The following is a 25,111-nucleotide window of genomic DNA, read 5'->3' as shown; positions in this document are numbered from 1 at the left end:
CTCATGCTTTGGGAACCTCTAAAATATTCATAGCAACAGAAGTATCAGTGAAGAAGGCACATTGCCTGACACATCTTGCACTTTGCCTAACTATAGGACAGTTCCAAGGCAGAAAAGCATCCATACTATGGTTGAATAAAGCAACATCTTAGAGAGAAGACAACTATGTACAAGATATAAAGTAAAGGTGAGAAGCCAGAATCAATGCATCAAATAATAAAATACAACAGCTTGGAAAAAATAGAGCAGGAAGCACTATTGAAGAAAACAAGATGCTGCAATGTAAGGACAAGAAAGGGAAGGAAATTCAAGAATGCTGGGAAAGTGGTTAATCACAAATTAAAGAAACAGTGCTTACTCCTGAAGGATAGGCTGAAGAATTGGTTTTGTGCAGAGCAATGGCATTAACTGGACAATGGGAAGCGGTTGTGGCAAATGCAGAAAAGGAATGCAAAAATCAATGACCTAAGATTGTTGAAATGAGTCGACGATGAGGGAGGACCATTGCAGATATTACCCTTGAAGAATCTGTCCTTATGCTTAAGAGTAATGGCACGGTGAAAGTTTGAAAGAACCGCAAGTGTGGCTGAATTTCCTATGTACCAGGCATGAAAGAAGGAGCAGCAGTCCCGATGGACCATTATTGGGCCTGTGGATCAAGAGCACATATAAAGTTGCCACCAAAATGAGGAGGAGTTTGTTCATTGGTACCGATAAGCATACCAGCTTTAGCAGTACCACAAAGTGACCTAAAGATTACAGACTTCCCAAAGATGGACACACACCTGAGGTGGAAAATATTGTTTTACCAAAGCAGACAGAGGAGAATCAATTACTTCTCAGCTAAATCAATAGAAGCATATTATGACATTGCAGATGGGAACTGCTGCACATGATCAACATGACAATAAAAGAATTAAATGCGATCAAAGATGAGTTGAGGGCAATCAAGCTTATGGCCCTCCAGAACAGATGTGTCCTGGACTTAATTACAGCAATGGAAGGAGGCATGTGCGCCAAGATCCGGCCGTCTTGCTGTACATTTTAATACCTGCCCATGATGAAGACAATGGGACTTTGACAGAAGTGATAACGATGTTATCAACCCTGCATACGAAAATGGAGGATGAAGTAGATAAAATTGAGGACGACGGTTGGTTTTCGTCTCTGTTCTCATGGATTCCAACTTGGTTGTCAAACACCTTCAAATTACTTGGAGCAGTACTAGTGTTGGTATTGCTAGGATTTTGTCTCATAAGGATCATCTTGGAATAATGCCAGAAGACAGCCAAGAAAGCTATTGAATGAAGATCATGATTGATATAGATGCTGGAACTGACGGGCAGATGCAAAATGAATAAAGTACCCATGAGAATATAAAGAAAAGTGCCCTTGCACCTCCAGTACCGAAGTCCTACTATTCCAAGGAGCATAAAAAATATGTATGATGGTGGGTATTCTGTCCACCATTAGGAGATTGCTGCCACATGACCTAGAGTGTGGATGAACATATAAAGAATACAGGTCCCCTGAAGGGGTGACAAAGATATGGGTCCCAAAGAAAAGAAGTATGAAGAGATGATAAAGGAGAATGAAGAAAGGAATGTGGTTGAGGACTAAACCAGAGGACTGAATGCAGAGGAGCAGGTGGATGCATTTTCCCTAGCTCCCGCCCCCTCACTGCAGTCATACTGGAATGGTAGGAGAAGGGTTTTGTGTCAGACCCCATGTGTTAGATACTGTATGCACTCAGACAACCGTATCAAATGTACCCTTGCACTGAAAGTGTGGAAGGATGCCATATGGAAGGATGTCAGCAGGCACCATTGGACATCATGGAGCGCTGAGTGAAATCTGATGAAGGCAGAGTGATGTCATGAAGAAGATGTATGAAGCCATGTATGAAGCCATGCTGAAACGATATGAAAATACTGAAGACTGACGATATAACTGAAGCCATAAGAGAAGCATGCATGAAACGATAAAGTAATCATGAATGTAAAAGAACATAAAGTAACTTGCTGACCAATAAGTGTAAAGACACAGTAATGCAAGGTAGAAGAGATACATAGAAGATTGCTATAGAGGAAAATATAACGTGGCAAGGATGGCCATTACTGGAAAATGGGGCCCGGCTCGTGTAAATATTCAAATCAACTACCTCAGAAGCCGGCCAGGGTTGCAGAGTCACGAGACGCGGGCAGAACAGCTTGTTTGCAACACAAAGAGAAGGCAATGTTGGCTTGGGATCAAGGAGGCTATTTTTAAAGAATAGCTGCAAAGCACAAAGCTGCAAAGCACAAAGAACGGCAGATGGCTAAACCATGGATGAGATATATTTATATTAGATTAAAAGAGAAGAAAACATTTGCATTAGCCAAGTATTGGACAATTAAAAGTGCAAAAGGTCTATACAAGGTAGAGTGAGCAAGTCTCTAGAGGCTAAGAGGAGCAACGGCACCCAGTATAATTTAATCAAATAGCAGTAAATAAGAGGCTGAAATTGACAAATTCATGTTCTCTTCACATGTGACTCAGAAGTCTAAAACAAGGCTATTAATTAAGCCTAGAATGAAGATAGTGATGTACATTCACTCCTTTGAATTGAAGTGATTTGGTCTCACTACACAGCTTTTTATGCAGAATAAGTGTTCTTGCACTGTTTGGCTTATAGATCAATATGTATGCCAGAGACTCATCCTGTAAACGTCCTCACTTTTCCTACCATCACCCACGTGGCCCATCCCTTTTTCAACAACCCCTGGTCCCACTGTACCTGTTATTTAGCTTCTCCTTATAGATCTAACCATTCCCATCCCCTATAGCTTTATTTGTCCCAGTTATTGCCACTACTATTGACTCCTCAGAAATGCATGGACTTCATAAGCTTGAGAACGGAGTGTGTTTGCTTGTTGGATAAACCCTTCGTATGTATAAGAAGCTTCCTATAAAATGTGCTTTAAAAATGTATTCCTCAAAAGCATTGCCGCACAGTCAGGAACATACTGTTTTCAATTAGCACCAATTAGGTGTTTTTCAATGGGAAAGTGCCATTGAAAAACACTTTGTAAATCAGCCCTATACACATGCACGTGTACTGAATCAATCAGTCTGAGCGAATTGGGTGGGTTTATGAATGAGAAATGTTCTTGACCTGGGGGGGCAGAATAAAAAATATTGCGTAAGAACCAATATAAATGTATAATATCATGGTAGAGTGAATGCAAAGCTTTTAAAATTATATGTAACAGCGGCTGCATGTCTGTCTTTGTCACATGTTCACTTTGGCTTAAAAAATAACATACCACTGACTGAAGGTTTGAATAAAACCACTATAAAGCCAGGGTTGTAATGTTGTTGCGGTTTTGGTACATCACTTTTTCATTCCCTCTGGTTGGCGTGTCTTAATGGTGGCGAATGGCATTAGGGAGCATACGTCTTTTTCCACGGAAATGGCCGCCTACTCATGGCGGATAATGTCGCCTCGCGTGACCTGAAAGCGGCTCTTTGCGAGTGCCATCTGGTTTAATGATGCCATCGTGTGCCATGGTTTACAGAAAGGGAATGTTGGTTCACTGCTGTGCACTATGCATCAGTCAATCAAGTCTTTTCACTAAAAATGGCAGGGAGTAAAGGCTAATTCTGGGGTCATTTGTGTGGCGTGTAAGTTTATTATCGGGCACGAATGGAACAAGGCATCAGCGCAATAGCCCAGCCTCGTTGAAGAGAGCTCTTGGACCTTGATTAGTTTTGAATGGCTCGCTCCCATTTCCGTAACACCTTTACATCCACCTGAATCAGCAGGGCGCCTACCGTGCGCCTTAGTAAACTCGAAATTAGATAGGGCTGCAGATTTAATGTGCGTTCTACTTTCGTGGTCATGTTGGCTTGGTTGGGACCTTCAAGGGCACTTTGAAATGGATGTTTGAATGGATGCAGACGCCCTGCTATTTGCGTATCCTGATTACACTGACCTTTGGAGGAAAAGCTTTCTGGCGACTAAGCTAATTGGTCCGTCGTGCCCTGTGCCAAATTTCACTGATTCCGAATTTGAGTATTTTCTGTAGAACAAAATAGACACACGCATCCAGCTCACGTTACTGCCGTGCAAGCCCTTTATCAGTTGTTGCTTTGCGTTTCCATGTTTTGTCTTAAATCTGTCAAGGTGGCCCATATGCAATAACCAGTGGTGGCACACTTGTCCTCACAATTTACTAGTGCAAAGTAGATAAGCAATTGACTATACCAAACTACGTGGCTTGCTTCTTCTTATTCTTCCATGTACCCGCAATACAAACATACATGTGGTAACAGGGTTCCCAACGTCACTCTGCGCTCACCGTTCCGTAGCTGCTTAGTGTTTGGGCTGTCGCATCAACGGTGTACTAAGGTGTCCACATACCTTATTTTTTAATTTTTTAATTTTGTGTATGGTTACAAAGAACCTTTTACAAAAAGAGAGAGAATGCTTAAAAGAAATACATAAAAAATAAACATTTGCCTTTAAAAGAAAAGAAACAACCTCTGACTAACTTCCACCCTTTTGTATACCTTATTTATTACAGAACAATCCAAAATTGGTCCTCCCTGGTTAGCGCCAGCCCTCTTGATTGGTAAATTAACTTGACGTCAATGCTGAAATGATTTCTATTTTTTTTTTTTAATGAATTTAAAAATACAATAACATTTATTGGAATATGCAATCAACATGTTTTAAATGAATTACAAAAATATAACAAAAAGCTAGACAAAGAATTAGGGTTGGTATGGGGAGGATTGGTAGGATGGGAGGGACAGAAAATAAATAGAGAGGCCTTTGCCTAAGAGAATATAGTGAGCTTGTCTGAGGTGTGTGACAGCTGGATATAGATATAGGTAAGGCTCAGCGTGGTAAGGACTAGTTGAAAACCACCCAAGTAGCGTGGTCCAAGGGAAACCACAGCACAGGAATAGGTGAACACTGGAGTAGCTTACCTAAGGTAGTGCAGTCACAGAGATGCTGCACGGGCAAATGCGGAGCAACAGGGACGGTGCGAGCACTGAGAATGCAGCACAGAAGAACCGGCCAACAGTAGGAAAAGCCAGAAAGACTGCAGCGGTCTGGAATAAAGCAGGACTACCCGCTGAAGAATAACAGCGGGAAAGGAGAGAACCGGCAAAGAAGCCTGGAAGGAAAAGGACGCAACAGGGTAGCAGAGCAATGGAGGAAGCAGATCGCTACGAGGTAGGAAAACGAGGGAGGAGAAAGGGAGAGGATAAGAATGAAAAGGACAGTGTGATGCCTTAGCATTTTACCCGTGGGCAGAAAAGCTAAAGGGTTGCAATGCATCAGAGCCAAGGAACCTTGCGGCTAAATGCCGTCCCATTTCCTGGCGGCCGCCATCTTGGGAAAGACTAGACCGTCGCTGCAAGAGACATATTGGCACTTTCTTGCGTGGCCCGGTCTTGCAGGAAGGAATGCTCTCAGCCCTCTGCACCAGAGTTGCCATAGGGACCACCTAGAGGTTGTGACAGTATGCCTCCTCTTTACTCTTATCGGCCCCAGTTTCCAAGGGAACTGCCGGTGGTACTGTCGGACCAAGCATACGTTTGCGGCAATAGGACGGGACCAACGGCGTGTCACTAAAGAGCTCACTAATAATTCGGAATTTGTGACCTGAGGTGTTATTCCACCCTTGGGCTATGGGAAAAGTTAAGTCGACCAACGGAAGCACGGTCCATGAAGTCGCGCCACCCACTTCTGGAAAAGTTGGTAACAATTCATGCCACAAAGGTGATGCGCTTGAACACAGTACTAGACTAAATGCAGCCAGTAAGATCCCCACGAAACATAGGCAATTGAATCACGTCAGGCCTTACACTTTTGGCTGAAGCTGTTTAGGGTGAGCCTTGACGCTCTCTGATTCCCGACAGAGGAAGTCGGTTTTTGTCACACTACAGCGCTTGTGATTACAAGACCAAGGGAGTGGAACCTCGGACCTGTCCCATCACGGTTTGGGCTGCACTTTTCCTTGGACCCATTAAGACCCTAGCTCTTCATCGGGAAGACTCTCCTTGTCCACTTCAGACAATAAGCGACTCTGACGCTTGAAGGATAGCAAATAGAACATTGATTGTGCTTTGCAGTGTACTGTACCATAACTAGTGTATGGGTTACATGTTAAGGTTCAACAGTGTTTTCCTTTTTTGGCTGTAACAGGTAGCCCCTAAATAATTTCCTTGGATTTATAACATCTAGCTCTTTTAGGAAAGAAACATGTTGGGCTTTTTTTAATTGTATTATGAATTTGTATGATTGTGACTTAATGAGTATGAATGATGTGTTTGGGTTATGTGTGAGATTTGCACAGTACATGACACTTTATGTACAGAATAATGTTTGGGAATGGTGATTGATCATTTCCCAATGCACCTGTTCTTATACACTGTTTCTTAGCCATTCTTTGATTTATGAAAATGAATGAATGGTTGCCGCTGCTTTAAGTAATTTTTGTATTAACAATAAAATGTGTGATATTTAGAAACAGACTGGTTTAGATTGACTTCTTCCTGGCTGCCGGTTTAGAAGAGTCTTCCACCCTAAGAGAGTTTGTTACCCACAAGCATTTTGTTGTATGTTAATCAAATGTTGTTAACCTTTTGGAGGGATTGCTTGTGGCTTTGTTCCCTCATGCCTCCTGTGGTTTTTGTTTTGTGTGTAAATGTGAAACCGGCTCTCAAGTACGTTCCTGTCTAGAGTAACCCTTCCAGTGGATGAGATACTGCAAAGACCCCCTGTAATATCTAGAGTCACAGAGCATAGCGACTTCGTACTCTGCAGTATCTATGGGTGGAGGAGGAGTACGTGTGTTGATGGTACTCTGATATTTGTCAGGCTTGTGTTCCTTAAGAAGAGACAAATGGAATACAGGGTGTATCCGGTTCCAGGATACAGGAAGTTTCAGCCGGAACGCCACCGGATTCATCTTCTCAATGATGGGGAAAAGGGCCTATATATCGAGGAGAGAACTTTGTTGGGTGTATCCACTGGGGAAGAAATTGGGTGGACAACCAGACCTTATGTCCAACGTCTGCGTATTTCTTGTTTCTTTCATTGGATTGCAAGAGATGAGTGTAGCTGGTCTTATGGTTTTCTTGTATGGTTTCAAATAGTCATTAAGCGCATGTACATTAGTGGGAGGGCTCACTGCCAAAGGAAATGATATTGGATGATATCCGGAAATGGCAGAAAAACAGGCTCATCGTGGGAGCCATGTGGACAGTGTTGTTGTAAGCGTTTTCTGCCATGGCAAACAATTTAGACCAGGAATGTTGTGTGTGAGTGGAAAAGCATCTACGGTATTGTTCGAGAGTATGATTAAGCCTCTCTGTCCGTTTGTGGGTGAAATCCTGAAGAAAGAGCCATGTCAATGTCCAAGGACATACAGAGGGCTTTCCCAAATATTTGGAAGTGAATTGTGAGCCTTGATCTGTTGTAATGGAAATGGGCAGACCGTGCAGACAATAGATGTCCCGAAAGAAATGGAGGCCATCTGAGGAGCTGTTGGTATGACCGGAAGGGGGGTAAAGTGTGCCATCTTTGTGAATGCATTCACTGTCACCATGATGGCAGTGTTTCCTTTTGATGGTGGTAAGTCCACCACAAAGTCCAAATATATGTGTGTCCAAGGTGATAAGGGTACTGGAACTTGTTCTAGCTGGCCTATGGGTTTGGCAGTGGAATACTTGCTGGCAGCACACACTGGACAGGATTCCACATATTCCTTGACATCTCTAAAACGAGAAGTCCACCAAAACTTGAGAGTCAAAAGCTCCTGTGTTGCTGCGATTTGTCTCTGTCCAGTGGATAGGCTATTATGTCCCCACAACAAGACCTTCAGTTGGGGTGGTGGTGTGGGATGAGCAAAAGATCCTGATGGAAATATAGACCCTCGTTCCAAGAAATTTGAGGATTATCTTTAAGAGAATTCGGAAGAGGGACAGCCTCAAGAGTGTTTCCCTGACTTGATGTAGGAAATAAGTTATAGTAAGGATGAAGGTCTTCTCTCCCAGAATCTTCTCCTTAGAAATGGGTTCTTCCCGGATCTCTTCCCATTGAGGTTGAAACTGCATCAGTCACTGTGTTTTTGATGCCTGATATATAGGTGATCTCGGATTCGTATTCCGAAAGAAAATATGCCCAACAAGCTCGTCGAGAATTCTTGCATTCTGTTTGTTGCAGGACTTGTAAGTTCTTGTGATCCGTACGAACCTCGAACTCGTGAAGAGACCCCAACAATAAATGACACCATTCAGTGCAACCTTCTCGATGACAGAGTAATTTCTCTCACTCGGTCCTAAAGTATGAGAAAAGGAGGCAATGGGGTGCTCAAACCCGTCTTCTGCTGTTTGCTTTAGAACTGCTCAGAGTGCTCCATGAAATGCATTGGTCTCAACAATGAAGGGTTTACGCTGGTCCGGTTGGCTAAGAATTGGTGCAGAACAGAAAGCTTTCTTAAGGGATAGAAAAGTTGTTTGCCTCTTCGTCCCAGCAAAAGGGAACTTCCTTCTTAAGTAAACGGGTAATGGGTAGGTCTGTTCTCAAGAACTGTGTGATAAACCGTATGTAAAAATTAGCCATTCCCAAAAAGTGTTGCATCTCCTTGACTGTCCTGGGAGCCAACCAATACAGGATTGATGAGATCTTCCTAGAATCCATCTGTATCCATTGTTGCGAGAGGACATACTCCAGGTACGAGACTGTGTTAACCTCAAACTGGCATTTTTCTGGTTAGGCCAGTAAATTGTTCTTTGCTAGCCATTGTAGTGGGTGGCAAGTGAAGGAGAAAAAACCAAGATGTTGTCCAAATAAACTATGACAAATTGAAATAGAATGTCTGAAAATAGCCTATCCATGAACCTTTGGAATAAAGCTGGCGCATTTACCAGGCCGAAGAGCATGACCTGGTATTCAAAATGTCCAAACAATGTGAAAAATGCCATCTTCCATTGATCTCCTTCTCTTATCCATAGAAGGTGGTAGGCCCCTATCAGATCACGTTTAGTAAAAACCTTAACCATCTGAACCGCCTCCAAGATATCGTTTATGAGAGGCATTGGGTATCTGTCTTTTACGGTGATCTGGTATAGGCTGCAGTGGTCAATACAAGGCCTAAGTTCCTTGCTGTCTCTCTTGCGGATGAAGAATAATGAAGCGCCTGCAGGGGATCTAGATTCCCTAATAAGGCCATTGGTGAGATTTTCATCCAGTTAGGCACAGAGAGCTTCTTTCTCTAGGATCGATAGGGAGTGCATACGACCAAAGGGAACTACCACATCAGTTTTGATCTCAATGCAGCAGTCTTCCAGACGATGAGGTGGTAATTGCCGGGGAACCATGTCCTCAAATACCTCTTGAAAATCCCGATATTCCTCTGTTATCCTACTGATCTCATTGATCAAAGAGTTGGAGAGAACTGGTCTGAGAACCGAAGCAAGACGAGATTCAAGTAGACATTCCTTCTGGTAGAAGCTAGTAAGACCGAGTTATTTTGCCAATCGATTTGAGGGTTGTGATGACGCAGCCATGGTATGCCCAACATAAGTAGAAAATGAGCTGCCTTTATGATGTCGAGTGAGATGTAATCATAATGTTGGTTAATAGTCATAAGAAGGGAAGCCATCTGTTGGGTAACAGGCCCAGAACAGAGAGGACGTCCGTCCACTCCTTCAATGGTTTGTACATCAGTCTTCTTTTACAATGGAACGTGGATATCTTTTGCCCAAGTGCTGTCCATGAATATGCCAGCTGCTCCGAAGTCCAACAAAGCTAGGACAGATACTGGTTCTGTAGGTGAGTTTTAGATGAAAATGTTAAGTACCATGAGGTGATCGTCCATAGGTTCCGATGAGGTAGTAAGGTGTACATAGGGACTCACAACAACACCTCAGTCTCTGGTCCCTACTGAGTCCGAGGACGGAAGTTTCCCATCTTCCTGGGAGGTACTTCTGGGCAAACACATAGAAGATGTTGATCAGACCCACAGTACATGCAGAGACCTTTATTTCATCTCCGTTGTCTCTCGGTTGTAGTGAGAGGTCCTCTAGTAATGACCTAAGAAGGGTGATACTAAAAAATTGGAAAATCATTCATACCGATGATTTTCAACCCAATTGTCCTAGATTTGCCTTCAAGCGGATGCCTAATCTGCGGGATAAATTAGTACACACTTACCCTATTAACAACATTGAGACACCCATTCAATCTACATTATGGGGACTGCCACCAGTCAGTGGTCATTATGCATGCGGACATTGTTCAGTCTGCCATTTGACCAAGAATTTGAAACAGATTGATCTGTATGACAGGCTATGGAAATACCAATCCTTCTCAAATTTCCTGACTAAATGGGTGATCTATGGGATAAAATGTCCTTGTGAGTTAATCTATATAGGCAAAACGATCAGGTCAGTGAAATTACAAATTGGCGAACATCGCTCAGCCATACGGAATGGTACTCCGGATAAACCATTGGTGGCTCGTTATTTACAAGCGAAACACACATGCAAAGATATATTTTGGTTTGTTATTGAGACATCTAAAGCTCACCCACGGGGAGGGAATAGGGATCTGTTCCTTAAAAAAATGGAGCAAAAATGGATTTATAATCTCAATACAGTCCAGTCCGGTCTAAATATTGCCATAGAGTGGAGTCTGTTTATCCACTAATAGCTAAAACAACCAGTGGGGGGTTAATGAAATATGATCTCATTGCCATTTATGTCTATCATGTCTGCTGGAGGGTGATGCCTTGTCTAAAATTGTCATATAATGCATAACCATTGTGTGCACAAATTTGCTCTATAAGAAAAAATGTATTTGACACACTATACACACCCCCTTACTGAGAACTAGAAAGCAGATCATTATTTACTGCAGTGTTAATTATACCTTCATAGGATCCATATACACTCATAAATGGCCGACCCCTTTCTAATTTCTGAGGAAAGTCCTTCCTCTATTAGACACACGAATGGACTGGACTTGGCCGTCCTCTTTCAATGTCAACGAATGACATTTGGCTTACACCAGTATTCAACCAAGGAAAAAGCCACGGGGTAAAGCGATTCTGTGAAGGCGAATGCACACACGACAGGTAAGCCTGCTTTGAAATCCATGCCACACTTTATTGTTGCTCAAAAACGTACAGAGAGTCTAATTGTACTCTCTGGTGCCTTTGTCTCCCACACAGAGCCATTCACTGACACGCGAGCGGTTTAAAATATCTAACCCAATATATAACAATGCAAGACAGCCTTGGGGATCATTATGACCAAGTAAGTGTTACTCCCTGCCACTTAAATGCTTGAAAGAAACGTAAATCAGGTGAAACCTGTGAAATTGAAAGGCTTTTCGCATTTCTTTTAGATTCCATGATGCATTCTGGGACTTGTAGTATCCGGAATACCATAGAAACTCGGTACACCACTGAAATTTCTCTGCAGTACTTGAAACAACAATCCCTGCCTTACACATAAAGTGGTAAATATGATTGATTCATATATCAAAATGTAACTATTGTTGGTTCAATATGTTACTTGTTTCAACAAAAATCTAAATAAATGTACGTATTGATTTACAGCTTGAATTCTTAAGACGGACTGGTCTGCCGCCTCAATTAAATTGATTCATGCAATCGCTTTGCCCATCACACCAAAAGAAATCACTTTTAAGGTTAGCAACCTGGCTACTTGTCTTGTATGCACACAAACACCACCATCACCGTTTTTATCATGTTTGAGTAAAACAATTTTTATTTATCTTTTTAGGTCACTACACTGACACATAGGCACCATGTTGCCAGTGTGACGTGTTTCTTTAACCTATCGCATCCTGAAGACGGGGCGTTGGACTTTACTGAGGAGCTTTAAACTGCAACAGTGTTGTCCTTCTCCCTAGAAACATATTCAAATGTTGACGCTATTATACCATGTTGTTGTATAATTGAAAATGCGATCAAAATACACCATTACTAACATCACGCAAATTGTACATTGCAAATGTTTTGGTGTCTGCTTCTTCCGCCCATTTGTGTTTCTACAAATAACGAACGCTGGAAATAGGTTTTTTATGTTGTTTTACCATGTTGTTTGATATAATAATTAAAATATGCTAAACACATTTCTTTGTCTATGGTGGGCGATATAATCCTATGAAATTCCTACTGTGAGGTAAATTTCTGACAAGTAGCCACCTTTCGGTGTGTTAGAGGTGGGTAGCTAGTGGTATATGTACGTTTTTTTTTTCTGCTGCATCTCTCCTCACATACCACAGCCCCTTTAAAAAATTGAGGAAACCCTTGTGCTCACAACACTTGCTTATCCCTCTAGTGTTCCCTACCTGCATAGGTTAATCCGGCTGTAGGTTATCTCTGGGTGGTAGAGGTAGACTGGGACGGACTGTTTGTGAGGGTCCTTTCATCGTCCTCCGTTATTCCTTCCTTTTGTGCTGTCTGAATTTAATTTGTAAGACCACGGAAATTAGTTCAGGAAGAGACACAGGGCATGGGATGCGGACCAGTTCATCCTTGATATTTTCTGCTAGTCCCTGGTGGAAAATAGTTTATTGAGTTGATTCCACCCAGTCCGCCCCTTGTGCCAGTCTTTTGAACTTGGTGATGTAGGCGAGTACATCCTGATTTCCCTGTCTTACATCCAGAAGGGATTCATGGGTGTGGTAGGTCAACTCTTGACGTTCAAACATGCCCTTTATTGCCTGTATGAAGGCCGGGTATGTGGCTATCACTGGGGTCCCAGCTATAACCAGAGGTGTAGCCCAAGACAGCGCATTCCCTGTCTTGTTGCTAATCATGTAACCAATCTTGGCTTTATCGGGGGCGGAGGTATTTTCCTGCAACAAAAAATGAACCCTAGAGGCATCCAGGAACTCCTTCAATTTGCCATGAGTAGCATTGAATTTTCCTGACATAAGGGCTCTAGTTGGGGCATTGTGTGGACTGCATCTCTGGCTGAAACCATGTGCCTTAGAGCATTGTTTTCCACCTTTAGAGTCTGAAGTTCTGCTGATAGCCCTTGCACCACATTGATAAGCTCCTGAAGTTGAGCCATCTCTCTTCTTCTTTGGTGTTGCAATCTCTCAGAATCCTCACCTGAAAATGGTGATTCGTTGTCCTTTCGTGAGGTCTTGTCTTGTCTATCTCGTACTGACCTTGTCCCAAAGACAGTCCTTGTAGAGGTAGGGCCTATCCTCTCTGGCCACCACCGCGACTTCCTGAGATTGCAAAAGGAGGTTCACTGTGGCGATTGGGGTGGAAGCTTCCTGAAGTAGAGGGAAAAGAACTGTGCCACAAAAACCCTTGCTGAAAGGAGATTCCTCTGTAGAAGGATTCTCAGGTTCCTAGAAAGTATGTTATGGCTGTTAGTAGATACTCCTTGATTATCATGCAATATGATTAAGAAGCATGGAATGCTGGAAGAAAGGATCGTCCTGAAGGTAAACAGAGGCCCTTGCCTAAGAGAATACAGTGAGCTTGTCCGATGTGTGTGACAGCTGGAGATAGATATAGGCAAGGCTCAGTGTGGTAAGGACTAGTAGAAAACCACCCAAGTAGCATGGTTCCAGGGAAACAGCAGCACAGGAATAGGCAAACACTGGAGTAGCTTGCCTAAGGTAGCGCATGCACAGAGATGCCATGCGGGCAAATGCGGAACAACAGGGACAGTGCGTGCACCAAGAGTACAGTGCAGAAGAACTGGCCAACAGGAGGAAAAGCCAGAAAGACTGCAGCGGTCTGGAATAGAGCAGTACCGCCAGCTGAAGAATGAAATCGGGAAAGCAGAGAACCGGCAAAGGAGCTGGGAAGGAAAAAAAATGCTACTCGGTAGCAGAGCAATTGAGGAAGCAGAGTGCTGCGAGATAGCAAAACGAGGGAGGAGAAAGGGAGAGGATAAGAATGAAAAGGATAGCGTGATGCCTTAGCGTTTTACCCGTGGGCAGAAAAGCTAAAGGGTTGCAACGCACCTGAATCGAGGAACATGGCGACTAAATGCCATCCCATTTCCTGGTGGAGGCTATCTCGGGAAAGCCTAGACTGTTGTTGCAAGAGACGTAATGGCGCTTTCTTGCATGGCCCGGTCTTGCAGGAAGGAATACCCTCGGCCCACAGCGCCAGCTTTACCACAGGGACCACCTCGAGGTTGTGACACAAGCACTGGTCTAGAAAGGTGACCCCTAAACCTACACGATTGCATGCATCAAAACAGGCTCCAAACCAATTGCGCCATGCCCTAAAGTTAATATCTTTGTTCCAAATATGGGTTTAAAAGAAATTCAGACAAGTTCCAATTTTAGACTTATATTCTTTACTGTTTTGTTGCCAACACTTGTTTCGACCTCACATCAAGCTCCTCCTCAGGGAGTTTTATATAGTACAGGCAAATCCAAATCAGTCAACATTAGAATCGATTGAAGAATGGATTTTCCTGTACCATATAAAACGCCCTGAGGAGGACCTCTTGTGAGGTCGATACACGTGTTGGGAACAAACCAGTAAAGAATATAAGTCTAAAATTGGAACTTGTCTGAATTTTTTTAACAGGTTTCTCAAACCGTAAGCACTGTCCTGGCGGTTTTCTATATTAAATGGCCATAATATTAACACATTAATTGCAAGTATATCATCAGCTATTTTAATATTCTTTAGGCGTGTATTTTAACAAAACCTTAATTATGGTATGTAATGGCAAAATTGGGAATGCATTAATGGGCGGAACTGATACTAATGACTGCTGAAAGTATGTGGAAATAATCAAACACAGAAATGTTTAAGGAATTGAACCCAGCATTTATATCCTATGAATGTATAGTATTAAGAAACACAATAAAATGGATCACAGTATTTGCATATAGGATGCTGAATGGACACATTACCTATATTCTTACATTCCCGCATTAGGTGATGAGCATTGAATGCTAATGTATTAAACATGTTGCACCACGCTCTAGTAGACACAACAATAATTTGAATGATTACAAGAGACAAGCAATACGTAGATAGGATACCCTAGTGGAGGGCAACAATTCTGAGGTATGAGCAACTCACAGGGCAATAGATAATGAAGAGAAATAACTCGTGATTTGGGTTTACAGGATGGAATAATGGAATATTTAAAGGACAATAAACTGTGCAGCTGACTAATATTATGGAATAGAGCAATGAAGATATGCAAAGGGGAGATATCTGATGCATGTGTGTATATAACCAATATCTGATTCAACAATAGAGCATGGATGCATGGAAGGTCGGGCGAGCGGGACTGGCACATGGCCAATTTATGAAATGAATACTACTAACAGTCCAGTGAATAACAGGGGATAGTGCATACAAACACAATGGGGAAAGCACTTGCATCTAACTAGGTAACTGAGACATCACTATAGAGATAGAGATACGGAATAGTTAATGGTGATAGACTCACTGGAGTACCTGCCACTAGGTAGCACAAGAAGGGTGAAAGTGTTGGGAATAGTTGACCAACATTAATGCAAATCTATGTATTTACTGTCTCTCCCATTCTACCAATCCTCCCCATACCAACCCTAATTCTTTGTCTTTCTTTTGTTTTATGTTCATAATTTCAAAAATGTTTATTGCATATTACAATTGATGTTAATTTTATACATGATGTAAAGCCCTGTCTTGATGACGACCTAAGGTTCAAAACACGTGTTGACATCAGGGCAATTATAAACTCTTATTTTGAATAAATAAAAAAAAGTTAAAAAATAGAAATCAATTCAGCATTGAAGTCAGGTCACTTTACCAATCAAGGGGGCTGGTGCTAACCAGGCAGGACCAATTTTGGATTGTTCTGAAATACAAACATAAGATGTCAAATAACTCCCAGATAAAATAAGGAAATTAAGAAATTAATAATTTAATAGGATGGAGGGGCGCAGTTAGCAGTGCAACGAATGACTGATTTTAAGATTTACTCCGAGACTGGTGGGGGGAAATGGAGCGCTTGTGCCTCCTGATGGCGACAATGAATGCTCACTTAACCTAGAAGGACTATGTAAAAGTTGCCGCCCCCGTTTGGGAGTTTTGATGCTTTTTTCCGTGTGCCCTGATCCTGTAGAGGGTATGTGCATCGGGCTGAGCTGACGCCATGAGATGCTGGAGCCTGCTGCCAGGTGCACGAACAGTGAGTCATGGAGGGAGGATTGAGAAACCCCCTCCCCCTGTGTTTTTCCCACCAGGACCACAGGGAGAGGACCTGGAGAGGGTTGGCAACAGTATATAGCTCACTCCCCTACCAACCCAGTATTGCCACCCTGTACTTTCAATGTTGATACCTAAATAACTGGGTCTTGCAGAGCCTTTTATCTCCGAAAGGAGCATACAAACAGACACATTCCCACCTGATGGGAATAGAGGGAAGGGATTGAGTGAAGGTTTCATTGGTCTTCTGGAGTCTCCAATTAATGGTGTTGAAGACCCACCACACATAACCTCTATAGAGGCCATCCTGTAATTTATGTAGGTGCAAACCAAGGGCATACCGTGGATTACGTCCCCCGATACGACAAACAGAGGATGCTGGTGTTTGATGCCAGCACACAAGGAACGTTGGCGATAAGATATAACACGGTAGAGTCCATGTGCTTCCTTAATATTAAACTTGAGGCACCTGACTTTTTCCGGTGGGCAAAAAACATCAGACTTGTGTGAGCCCTTCCGAAGGTGGAGGCTTCTGGTTCCTCTGAGTTATGCAATCCTTCTTGGACTCACCAGCTGAATCCCAGGTTACTGGCAGAGCTCTCCTAGTAAGAAAGGTCTATCGGTTACAATTTAGGTCCACAGGTGCTGCTGAGTGGTGCTGGTCTTGCACGATCCCGCGGCCAGAGAGGTGCTGCTGAGGAAGATGGCCGTGATCAGATCTTCAGTATAGGGAAAGAAGAAGGGAAGCTTCTTCTTCTTTCCCAAACTCATAGATTATCCCATTTGTATGTGATATTGTAGGATGGATTAATAGTCTGGCATTAGATTTGTAATTGTTTAGAAAGTTAGCTCAGGATAAGACTGACTGTCTTTTTATATTGTGGTAAAGCTATCCCTTTTTCACAATATAAAATAAATTGGGAACTTCATGCTACCCCTGTAGTTATTAAAGTGGGTGATATGTGATCAGACATCTATGGGGATTAACATATTGAATAGGTCCATTTAAATCAGGAAAGGTTGCTGCTTTCAAGTAACTTCAAACACACTTTCAAACAGCACAACCAATACTTTCTCTCGGTCGAGCTCCAATAGATGAAATGCACACTGTACTTACTGAGAGTGTACTTTGTTCATTGGACAATTTTAAATCTACTTAAGATTGTTTTACATTAGTTTGTTACTCAGACAGTTTCACTATGGTCAGCAGAAGACAATCTGTGTCTCCGTGTAGATTGTACTATGAGCAAGGGCACACTATTTGGGGCTATACAAGCAATTTGAGAATTGCGGCCATGGGAGTGGGCTGATGCACGATGTAAAAGACGAACTGCTGTGCGCTGAACTGCTGTCGTAAAATCAGGCTGAAGACCCATACCCTGCCTTCCTGGGGGACCTGGCGAAAAAAAAGAATGCAAGCCAGTGCTGCACCCTCTAACAGCAAGGGTGAAATCTCAGCTAGCCCACCCGAGCATTTTATTTAATGCACCCATCACGTTCACAGCAGAACGACTCCATTTTGTATCCATCTTGGCACCACTGAAAATGCACCATTGGAAAAAATAGGCCATGTGATAACTGGCGCCATGAAAAGACTTGTGCTCTGTATGCAATTTACGTAATAAGGGACTAGGAGTCCTACTTGTGGTATGTATTCTGTCTAACAGCTTTGCATGATGTTTCCTGTGTAGGCGGAAGGATGGCTACGCAATTTGGAAGAAGCCATGCGTTCATCTGTCCGACTGGAGATCATGGATGCAGTCGCAGCCTATGAGGACAAAGCAAGGGACCAGTGGCTGTTTGACTATTCTGCCCAAGTAGCTTTAACTGGCACCCAAATCTGGTGGGTCGCTGATGTAGGCATTGCATTTGAGCGCCTCGAAGAAGGATTTGAAACAGCTCTAAAAGATTACAACCGCAAGCAGGTAAGACAACGTGGACGTGTGCCTGGAGTTTATTTAAGATGACATAAAATAACAAGCAGCAATATCGCCTTTCTTCATTTTTTTGTCTACTTTAAAAATCAATGTGGGTCAAACATACACAGTCTAGGCATAAATAGTTCGCTTATTTCACATAAAGACTCCGTATGAGTCATTGCTAGTTTTAGCTCAGAGCCACGCGTAGGATAAAAAAACCAAAACATCTATTGGTGGAAATTAAATGTGATCTTGACGAACATTTGTCACATGGATGCATATATAACTAGTAGCTTTACTAGTGACCCATTCTCAGTAAACTAATCACTTTAAGGTGACTTTAATCCACCATATCGCCATGGAAAACAGCGGTCTGAATAGTAATGGGTTAATTGCTGCTATTAGGCAGCTCGTAGTGTAATCATAACTTCTTAACCAAGCGTGTCTTAAACTTGATTTCTAAGCACCAACCGCGGAATTAAAGTAACTGAACTCTTCGCACTTTTAAACACTTCGTAAAGAAAATGTAAAGACTAATCATTCTAAATTTCTAATTTCATTGGGATGATTTTGCATAACATTGTAACATATAAAAGTTGTAATGTTAAAAACAAATGAGTAAACATGTCTGCCTATCGAAAGGGCAATATGCTTAGCTTTGCCAGTGCTTTGTTTATGCGTTGATGGTCTTCAACACGTAGGTGGCAGGCAAAGAACTGCATTCACTATGTAAATCTTCTTGTATGTGTTATTAGGGACAATGCAAGATGCTAGATTTGGAAAAAGCAAAGCGTATGACCTAGTCGGTAACCAACACCTGCTGCAGAAGACATCCGAGTTTCAGAATGATATAAATCACGATGCAGCAATGCTGGATGCCTGGGCTATAGGGGACGTGTCCTCGGGCGTGGAAGAAATCCCAAGATTATGTGTAGGTTCCCCCCGGATTTGTAAACTAGCATCAAACAGTTAGGCACCTACATAACTGTGCTGCTCAGACCATTACAATAATGCAATGCCATAAAAACGAAGCAAACATGAAACTGTTAAAAAGGTACACGTTTTCCATATAATCTGGGATGTGACGTATATGAAGCTTTCAGACAATCAGGGAGCTCGGCAAGTGGGCTTTACCACATGGTATACGCCCACCTTCTGAAACCCCTGAGTGGCAGAAGCTGCCATCTTGACTCACAGGCTTAGAGCACTGGCAACCTGTCACCCTCTGCTTCAGCAAAATGTCCCCTCACTTCCTCCTTGCTCCTCTGCCACACCTGCATTGCATCCAGTAATTTACCTCTAAAGCCTGGTGCACTCCCACTGGCAAAGTTGGCCCACCTATTCACTTCTCCTTCGATGGCCATCAAGAAAAGCGAGAAAGGGCTAGGAGTGGTTATCTTCTCTGTTTTCCTTGGTGGCCATTTTTTGTTGGTAGGTTGGTAATTTTTCAACCTTAAAGGAAATATAGGTAGCCTAGAAAGCATGCTGGCCCATTCATAGCTATTTCTCCCTCTGTGGAGGGAATGTACCAATCAATAATGGCGTCAAGGCCCATGTTAAGGCCCTCACAAACTTGGGCTCTGGGCTATTATCAAGCGACACAACCTCACAAAGAAGTTGGCCTATGTTTTTAGATGTGTGACATTGTTTTCATCACCTTGAAGATGGGGAGTGTCGGGCTGATCTTTTAAAGGATAATCTTCTATCTACCCTAAAGTTCTAAGCTCTGCAGCTCTCTTTGTGTTGTTACATATTAAGTTGTAGCAACAAGAGTTGACATGAGTAGGTGCCAGTTCTTGAGTAGTTAGAAGATTCTTCAGTACCGCTTTGCTTGTCAGAGATACCATGAGTCTATGTGCAAGGCTGTGGGAGAACGGGATAACAAGTGACTGGTTATGGAACGAGGTCTACATATGTGTAGAAATACATTGACTTCAAAATGGCACTATAAAGTATCTTTGCACACTAAAGTGTGCTCCTTCTTCTTTAAGGTTGCTAGTGGGCCACGTATGTCTTGCCATGTATCCTCCAGGGAAATCTGATTCCTATGCACTTTTCATATGTCTGATGTATGGTCTGCATTGATCACAATTATTAGAAATCGGGATCCTTCACCTTAATAAAACACATGCATAGATTGTGCCGGCTGACAATGTTGAGAGATGCATCACTCATGCAGGCAACTGCTTCATCACTCATGCAGGCAACTGCTTGCTTATTTGAAGCATTCGCCCACAGGGGGACGATCCCTAGAACCTCTTCATATTTTGTAATCTGGGTAGATGAGCATAACTCTTTCACCCAAGACCAATATATTTTGCTTAAAGGGCCAATCGAGTGCAAATCCCAGGTAGTGCTCATGGTAGTCACTTAGTCTTGCCCTGCCGGATGCCATGCTTGCCTTGTCATACTGGAACTATGCAAGCACATTCTCTAGCTTTTCATCTGCAAAGCAGACGTTCAGCTAAAACATGGTCCATGTTCGCCGGGAGCTATGCTATGATATAATATGGCATTTATGATGTGCCTGTACACAAGTGTTTCTAGGCGCCACAAGACAAGGGAGGGAAGATATAGGGAGGACAAGACAAACCATCTTACTAGGTCTTGTGTCATTCGGATAAGCAAGTACAACAATAGAAGTGCAAGGGGTGGGGGAAGTGCAAGGGAGAGGAAAGAGCGAAGTGCTATCAGGGCAGTAAGGCTCTGAGTAAGTGCAGCCAGGGCAGCACGGCTCTGGGGAAGTGCAAGAGGCAGGGGGGCTGTAAGAGTTACAGTTACATCCCCTAAGTGCTCGGTAGGCCAGGAGGCAGTGAAAAGAAAGACTGCTCATGGAGGAACCTGGTACCCAAAGAGACTCTAAGGGAACCAAGCAACCAGTTGATGCAGCAGACAGATAAGTTAGCAAGGGAGCGAGAGACAGAAGGCAGAGGAAAATCAGAGGGTCTTGAGCTGCTTCCAGAATTTAAGGCGGTCTGGCTCAAGTCTGAGAAGGACAGGGAGGCCATTCCAGAGGGAGGCACCTGCAGAGGAGAGAGATCTACTCCCCACTCTCTGCCTGGAGAAGTGTCTAACCCTCAGAGAGTTGGAGGTAGCTGAGTAAAGGGCTCTAGAAGAAAGGTATATCGGTAGAGAGATTTGGATGTTGTGCGGGCCCTGCCCCAGCAAGCCTTGTGGATGATATGCAGAGGGTCTTGAACTTGATCCTTGCAGTCACCGGGAGCCATTGGAGAGATTTCAGGGCTGGAGAGATACAGTCCCTGGGCTTGAACCAAGAATAAGCCTTGCAGTCCTGTTCTGGATTAGTTGCAGGTGGCGAAGAGCAAAGGTAGGCAGATTGAGAAAGAGGCTGTTGCAGTAGTCCAGCCTGGAGAGGACCAGGGCTCCGGAGACAGAGAGCTTCTGGGGGAAAGTGAGAAAAGGTAGTATAGCTCTAAGGAGGAGCAGCTGGAAGGGGGCCATTTTGGTAAGCTCCGAGATGTGATGAGCAAAAGAGAGAGTTGAGTCGAAGATAACGGTAAGGTTTTTTTGCCTCACAGGAAGGGAAAGGTAACGGGCCCAAGGAGGGCAGCCAGAGGGAGAGAGGGAAAGCTGGAGCACGGGTTCCAGTGAGAAGGATCTCCATTTTACTGGCATTAAGGCAAAGATAGTTGGAAGTGCACCAATCCTGAATCGTGAATAGACAGTCAGGAATGAGCGAGGGAGGAGAGAATGCTGATGGAAGCCTGCAAGCTGAGTGTCACCCGCATAATACTGAAAGTTAGAAGAGAAGGTGGAGACCAGGAAGGCCAGAGGGGCCAGATAGACATTGAAGAGTCAGTGTGAGAGGATAGAGCCCTGGGGGACACCACATGGCGAGAGAGAGGTGGTGGAGAGAAAGGACCCAAGTTGGACCTGGGAGGGACTGTCCAGGAGGAAGGAGATCAGCCATGCCAGGGCCTGATCCGTGATGCCTAGGTTTGCACGTAGTCGATTGATCAGGGTGGCGTGATTGACTGTGTTGAAAGCAGAGGAAAGGAAATCTGTGATCCAAACCAGGAGAACATTGGAGGCATTGGTATCAATAAAGAGAAACCCAGGCATGTCATGGCTTGGTGCACTTTCCGTTTTTTTCAAATGCTGAGCTATTTCTGTGATTACTTGTGTTGCTACACAGAGTGGACTAAACCAGTGGTTCAGGGTAGTCGGCTTTGGGGCATGATCAAGACTTGTGCACCAATTTGGCCACCTTCTAAAAATGCACAGTCAGGGGCAAAGTTGTCCCAGGGCAATGCCTAAAGATTTAGAAGCATTGTTCAAGCAGTTCCATCCACCTATCTGTCTGGAGTTTCTTAATGAATCTGTTTATGCAGGAGGGCTATGTTCAGAACTCGATATTTTGGCTGCGGTGCTTCCCAATCACACTGCACCTCACGTATGATGCTCCTCAAGGCCAAACTATGTCCAGTATTGCTTGAGTGTACATCGAGAGGGGATGTGGTCCTGTCATCCAGGCTGGACTGCTCCCTTTTGCGATACGGGCAAGAATGTTTGTCTCTACTTCTGCAATGGTAGACATTAGCTACACAATTGCTGGAAAGGAATACTACTCAGAGGAATTCTCTTTCAAGACGTATCATTGGTCAAAAAATCTCCATCCATCAGATTTTGTCTGATGTGCTTCCCTGTAAATTCCCTTACTGTAGCATGTATGTTGTGTGTGCTTTTTTTTCATTGTACCATCACCCATTTTGGATTACATGTTTTGCTGGCGCAAAGATTAAGAAAGGGGTTTGTGAGTAGTGCTCTCCTACAAAGTGTATGTGAATATGTGTGTCATCTTAACATAATTACATGACCACACATGCCATTCGAATTATGTAAATAGAACAGACTCGCAAATCAATAAAGCTTCAGCGTGTATGGACGTTGTAATTGGCCCCATCAGATGGGTTTTGACAGTCGGAGTCTCTGTATTAGAAAGCCGTCTCTTCATTAGTGTGAACAAAGTTATTTGCTTTGCTTGAAAGTGTTCATAAAGAAACCCGTAACTGCTCCATTTAGCACTTGACACATAATAGATTTTTTCCTGCTCTAATATCTCCATTGAAATATAATTATTTTGCAGATTGCTCAGCTTAATGCCCTTATCAACATGCTGCTAGGGGAACTCTCCCCTGGCGATCGTCAGAAGATCATGACAATATGCACAATTGATGTACACGCCAGAGACGTTGTGGCCAAGCTCATAGCACAGAAGGTAATTCTTTGCAGGGCAATTACACTAATGCATTTTTAAAAGCACAAAAAAAGAAAGCTTTCATTTGTTGAAAAGATATGTTCTTTGCTTACATATTTAAGTGACAATGTGTTTTGATTTAGTCAAGACTTTTTTTCTCGTTTTTTTAGCCACAAAGTTTGATAATTGAAGTAACCAGTTAAAGAAATGCAAACTCTTATTACCGTTTTGTCTAAATATTTAAATGGTATGGGGTCGATTCCTGAAACATTTAAGTCATTTCTGCTGGCACTAATGCAAAAAGGTGCCAGTGTGGAACATCCACCTTTTCAGTAAAGCACATTTGGAGGGGGAGGGGTGTGCATGCGGAAGAGCCACGTGCATTATTGTGGCCGTAGATTCTCGTGTTCCAGTCGACAGGGCAATGGGTAGGTCAGTGCGCACTTATCTTGCTTCTCTGCTGCAGGCATTTGGCTTCGGGCGACACTAGACGCAAGGCAAAAGCACAGCAAACGGGGGCCTGTCCCTATTCCAGTTAAATGCTGTAGGCCTGCAAGCAGCAACCTATCTGTGGTGTACCTAATAGCCTGCTGGTGCCAGTGCGTGATTTTCCTCATTAGTTTCTCTTCTGTCTGCCCTTGGATAGTGTCAATGCTGAGTTCCACCTCTTTTAATTTTCACTGTTAATATTTTAAATCACTTTCACCATTCCAGAAGGGTTCTTTTTCAAGTTAAATAATGCTTCTTCATTTTTCCATCCTATGGCAGTTAAAACTAAAGAGACATCTGTTTGGCCATGCAGTCACTGACCTGGACGCACTCTAGCTGACTTGATTTGGCAAGGGGAAACTGGAGGATTCTCTCCCACACCCCGGTTCCATGTAATAATGTCGCCACAAAGATCTCGCCATGCAAACATATCGCCCAAAAATGGCTGTTTTTTGTGGCGACAATATTGCATGGAACATGCGGGGGACACCCCCGCAACCCTCAAACTTTTCTTTTTTCTTTTACATTTTTTTTGCCTCTGTCCCCATATATATGGTCACCCAAATAATATCGCCACGACATTTTCCCGGCGATATTATTTACGGCGACCATATATATGGGGATATTATTACCTGATACCCACACCCCACACCCCACCTCTATTTTGTGGAAAATATGTCAAGTTGTTATTGCAGGTCTGATTCTAAGACATTATAGTTCATAACGGTCCAGGCCATTCACAACGATGATATTTTAATATCAGGTGGATGCGTGGGATTTGTACTTTCATGACAATGGACAAGTGCACAGCTGTACTGGCCTCATTAGTGGCTGTTTGTCTGGACTATGATAATGCACACCTGTAGGGTACTTTCATGAAATTGATTAGCTGACCCCAGGTGAATCAGAATTGATTGGCCATTGGTTGTAGGAAAAGTCATCATGTCCAAGTAGCTCACAAAAGCCTGCTGTGGCTTACAGACTGTAGAGAATGGGGCTTAAAATGCTCTGCACGATCTTTAAATGTATCTGTGGGGCTGCTCCTGCTTACCTTAAGGCATAGATGCTAATTTTTCACAGTCGGCTCAAGGGTCACTTATGCGTTGCTCACACTCCCATGGCCTGCACTGCAAAAATGTTCATAATTTGTATAGCTCTACCCACCACACTAAAAGCCAAAATCGAGAAAAGTAGGAAACTCCACCTTACCATTGGTGCCGTAAAAATACTCAAAGTCAATGTTAGACAAAAGACAAAGACACAAT

The 25,111-nt window shown here is 43.2% G+C and overlaps 1 protein-coding gene across 1 annotated transcript in view; it reads left to right on the top strand.

The window, feature by feature from the left end:
* The window catches only part of LOC138488874 (dynein axonemal heavy chain 11-like), a 2,478,284-nt gene that overhangs the window by 113,224 nt on the left and 2,339,949 nt on the right, over nt 1–25,111 (top strand). Inside the window, exons 4-5 of the mRNA XM_069616234.1 lie at nt 17,912–18,145; nt 23,247–23,378. Coding sequence (XP_069472335.1) covers nt 17,912–18,145; nt 23,247–23,378 — 366 coding nt within the window. The remainder of the gene's footprint in view (nt 1–17,911; nt 18,146–23,246; nt 23,379–25,111) is intronic.

This window comes from Ambystoma mexicanum, chromosome 9 (assembly GCF_040938575.1).
Source record: "Ambystoma mexicanum isolate Mex_15411 chromosome 9, UKY_AmexF1_1, whole genome shotgun sequence".
In the NCBI taxonomy this organism is placed as follows: Eukaryota; Metazoa; Chordata; class Amphibia; order Caudata; family Ambystomatidae; genus Ambystoma; species Ambystoma mexicanum.
This window is presented reverse-complemented; position numbering and strand designations above follow the sequence as displayed.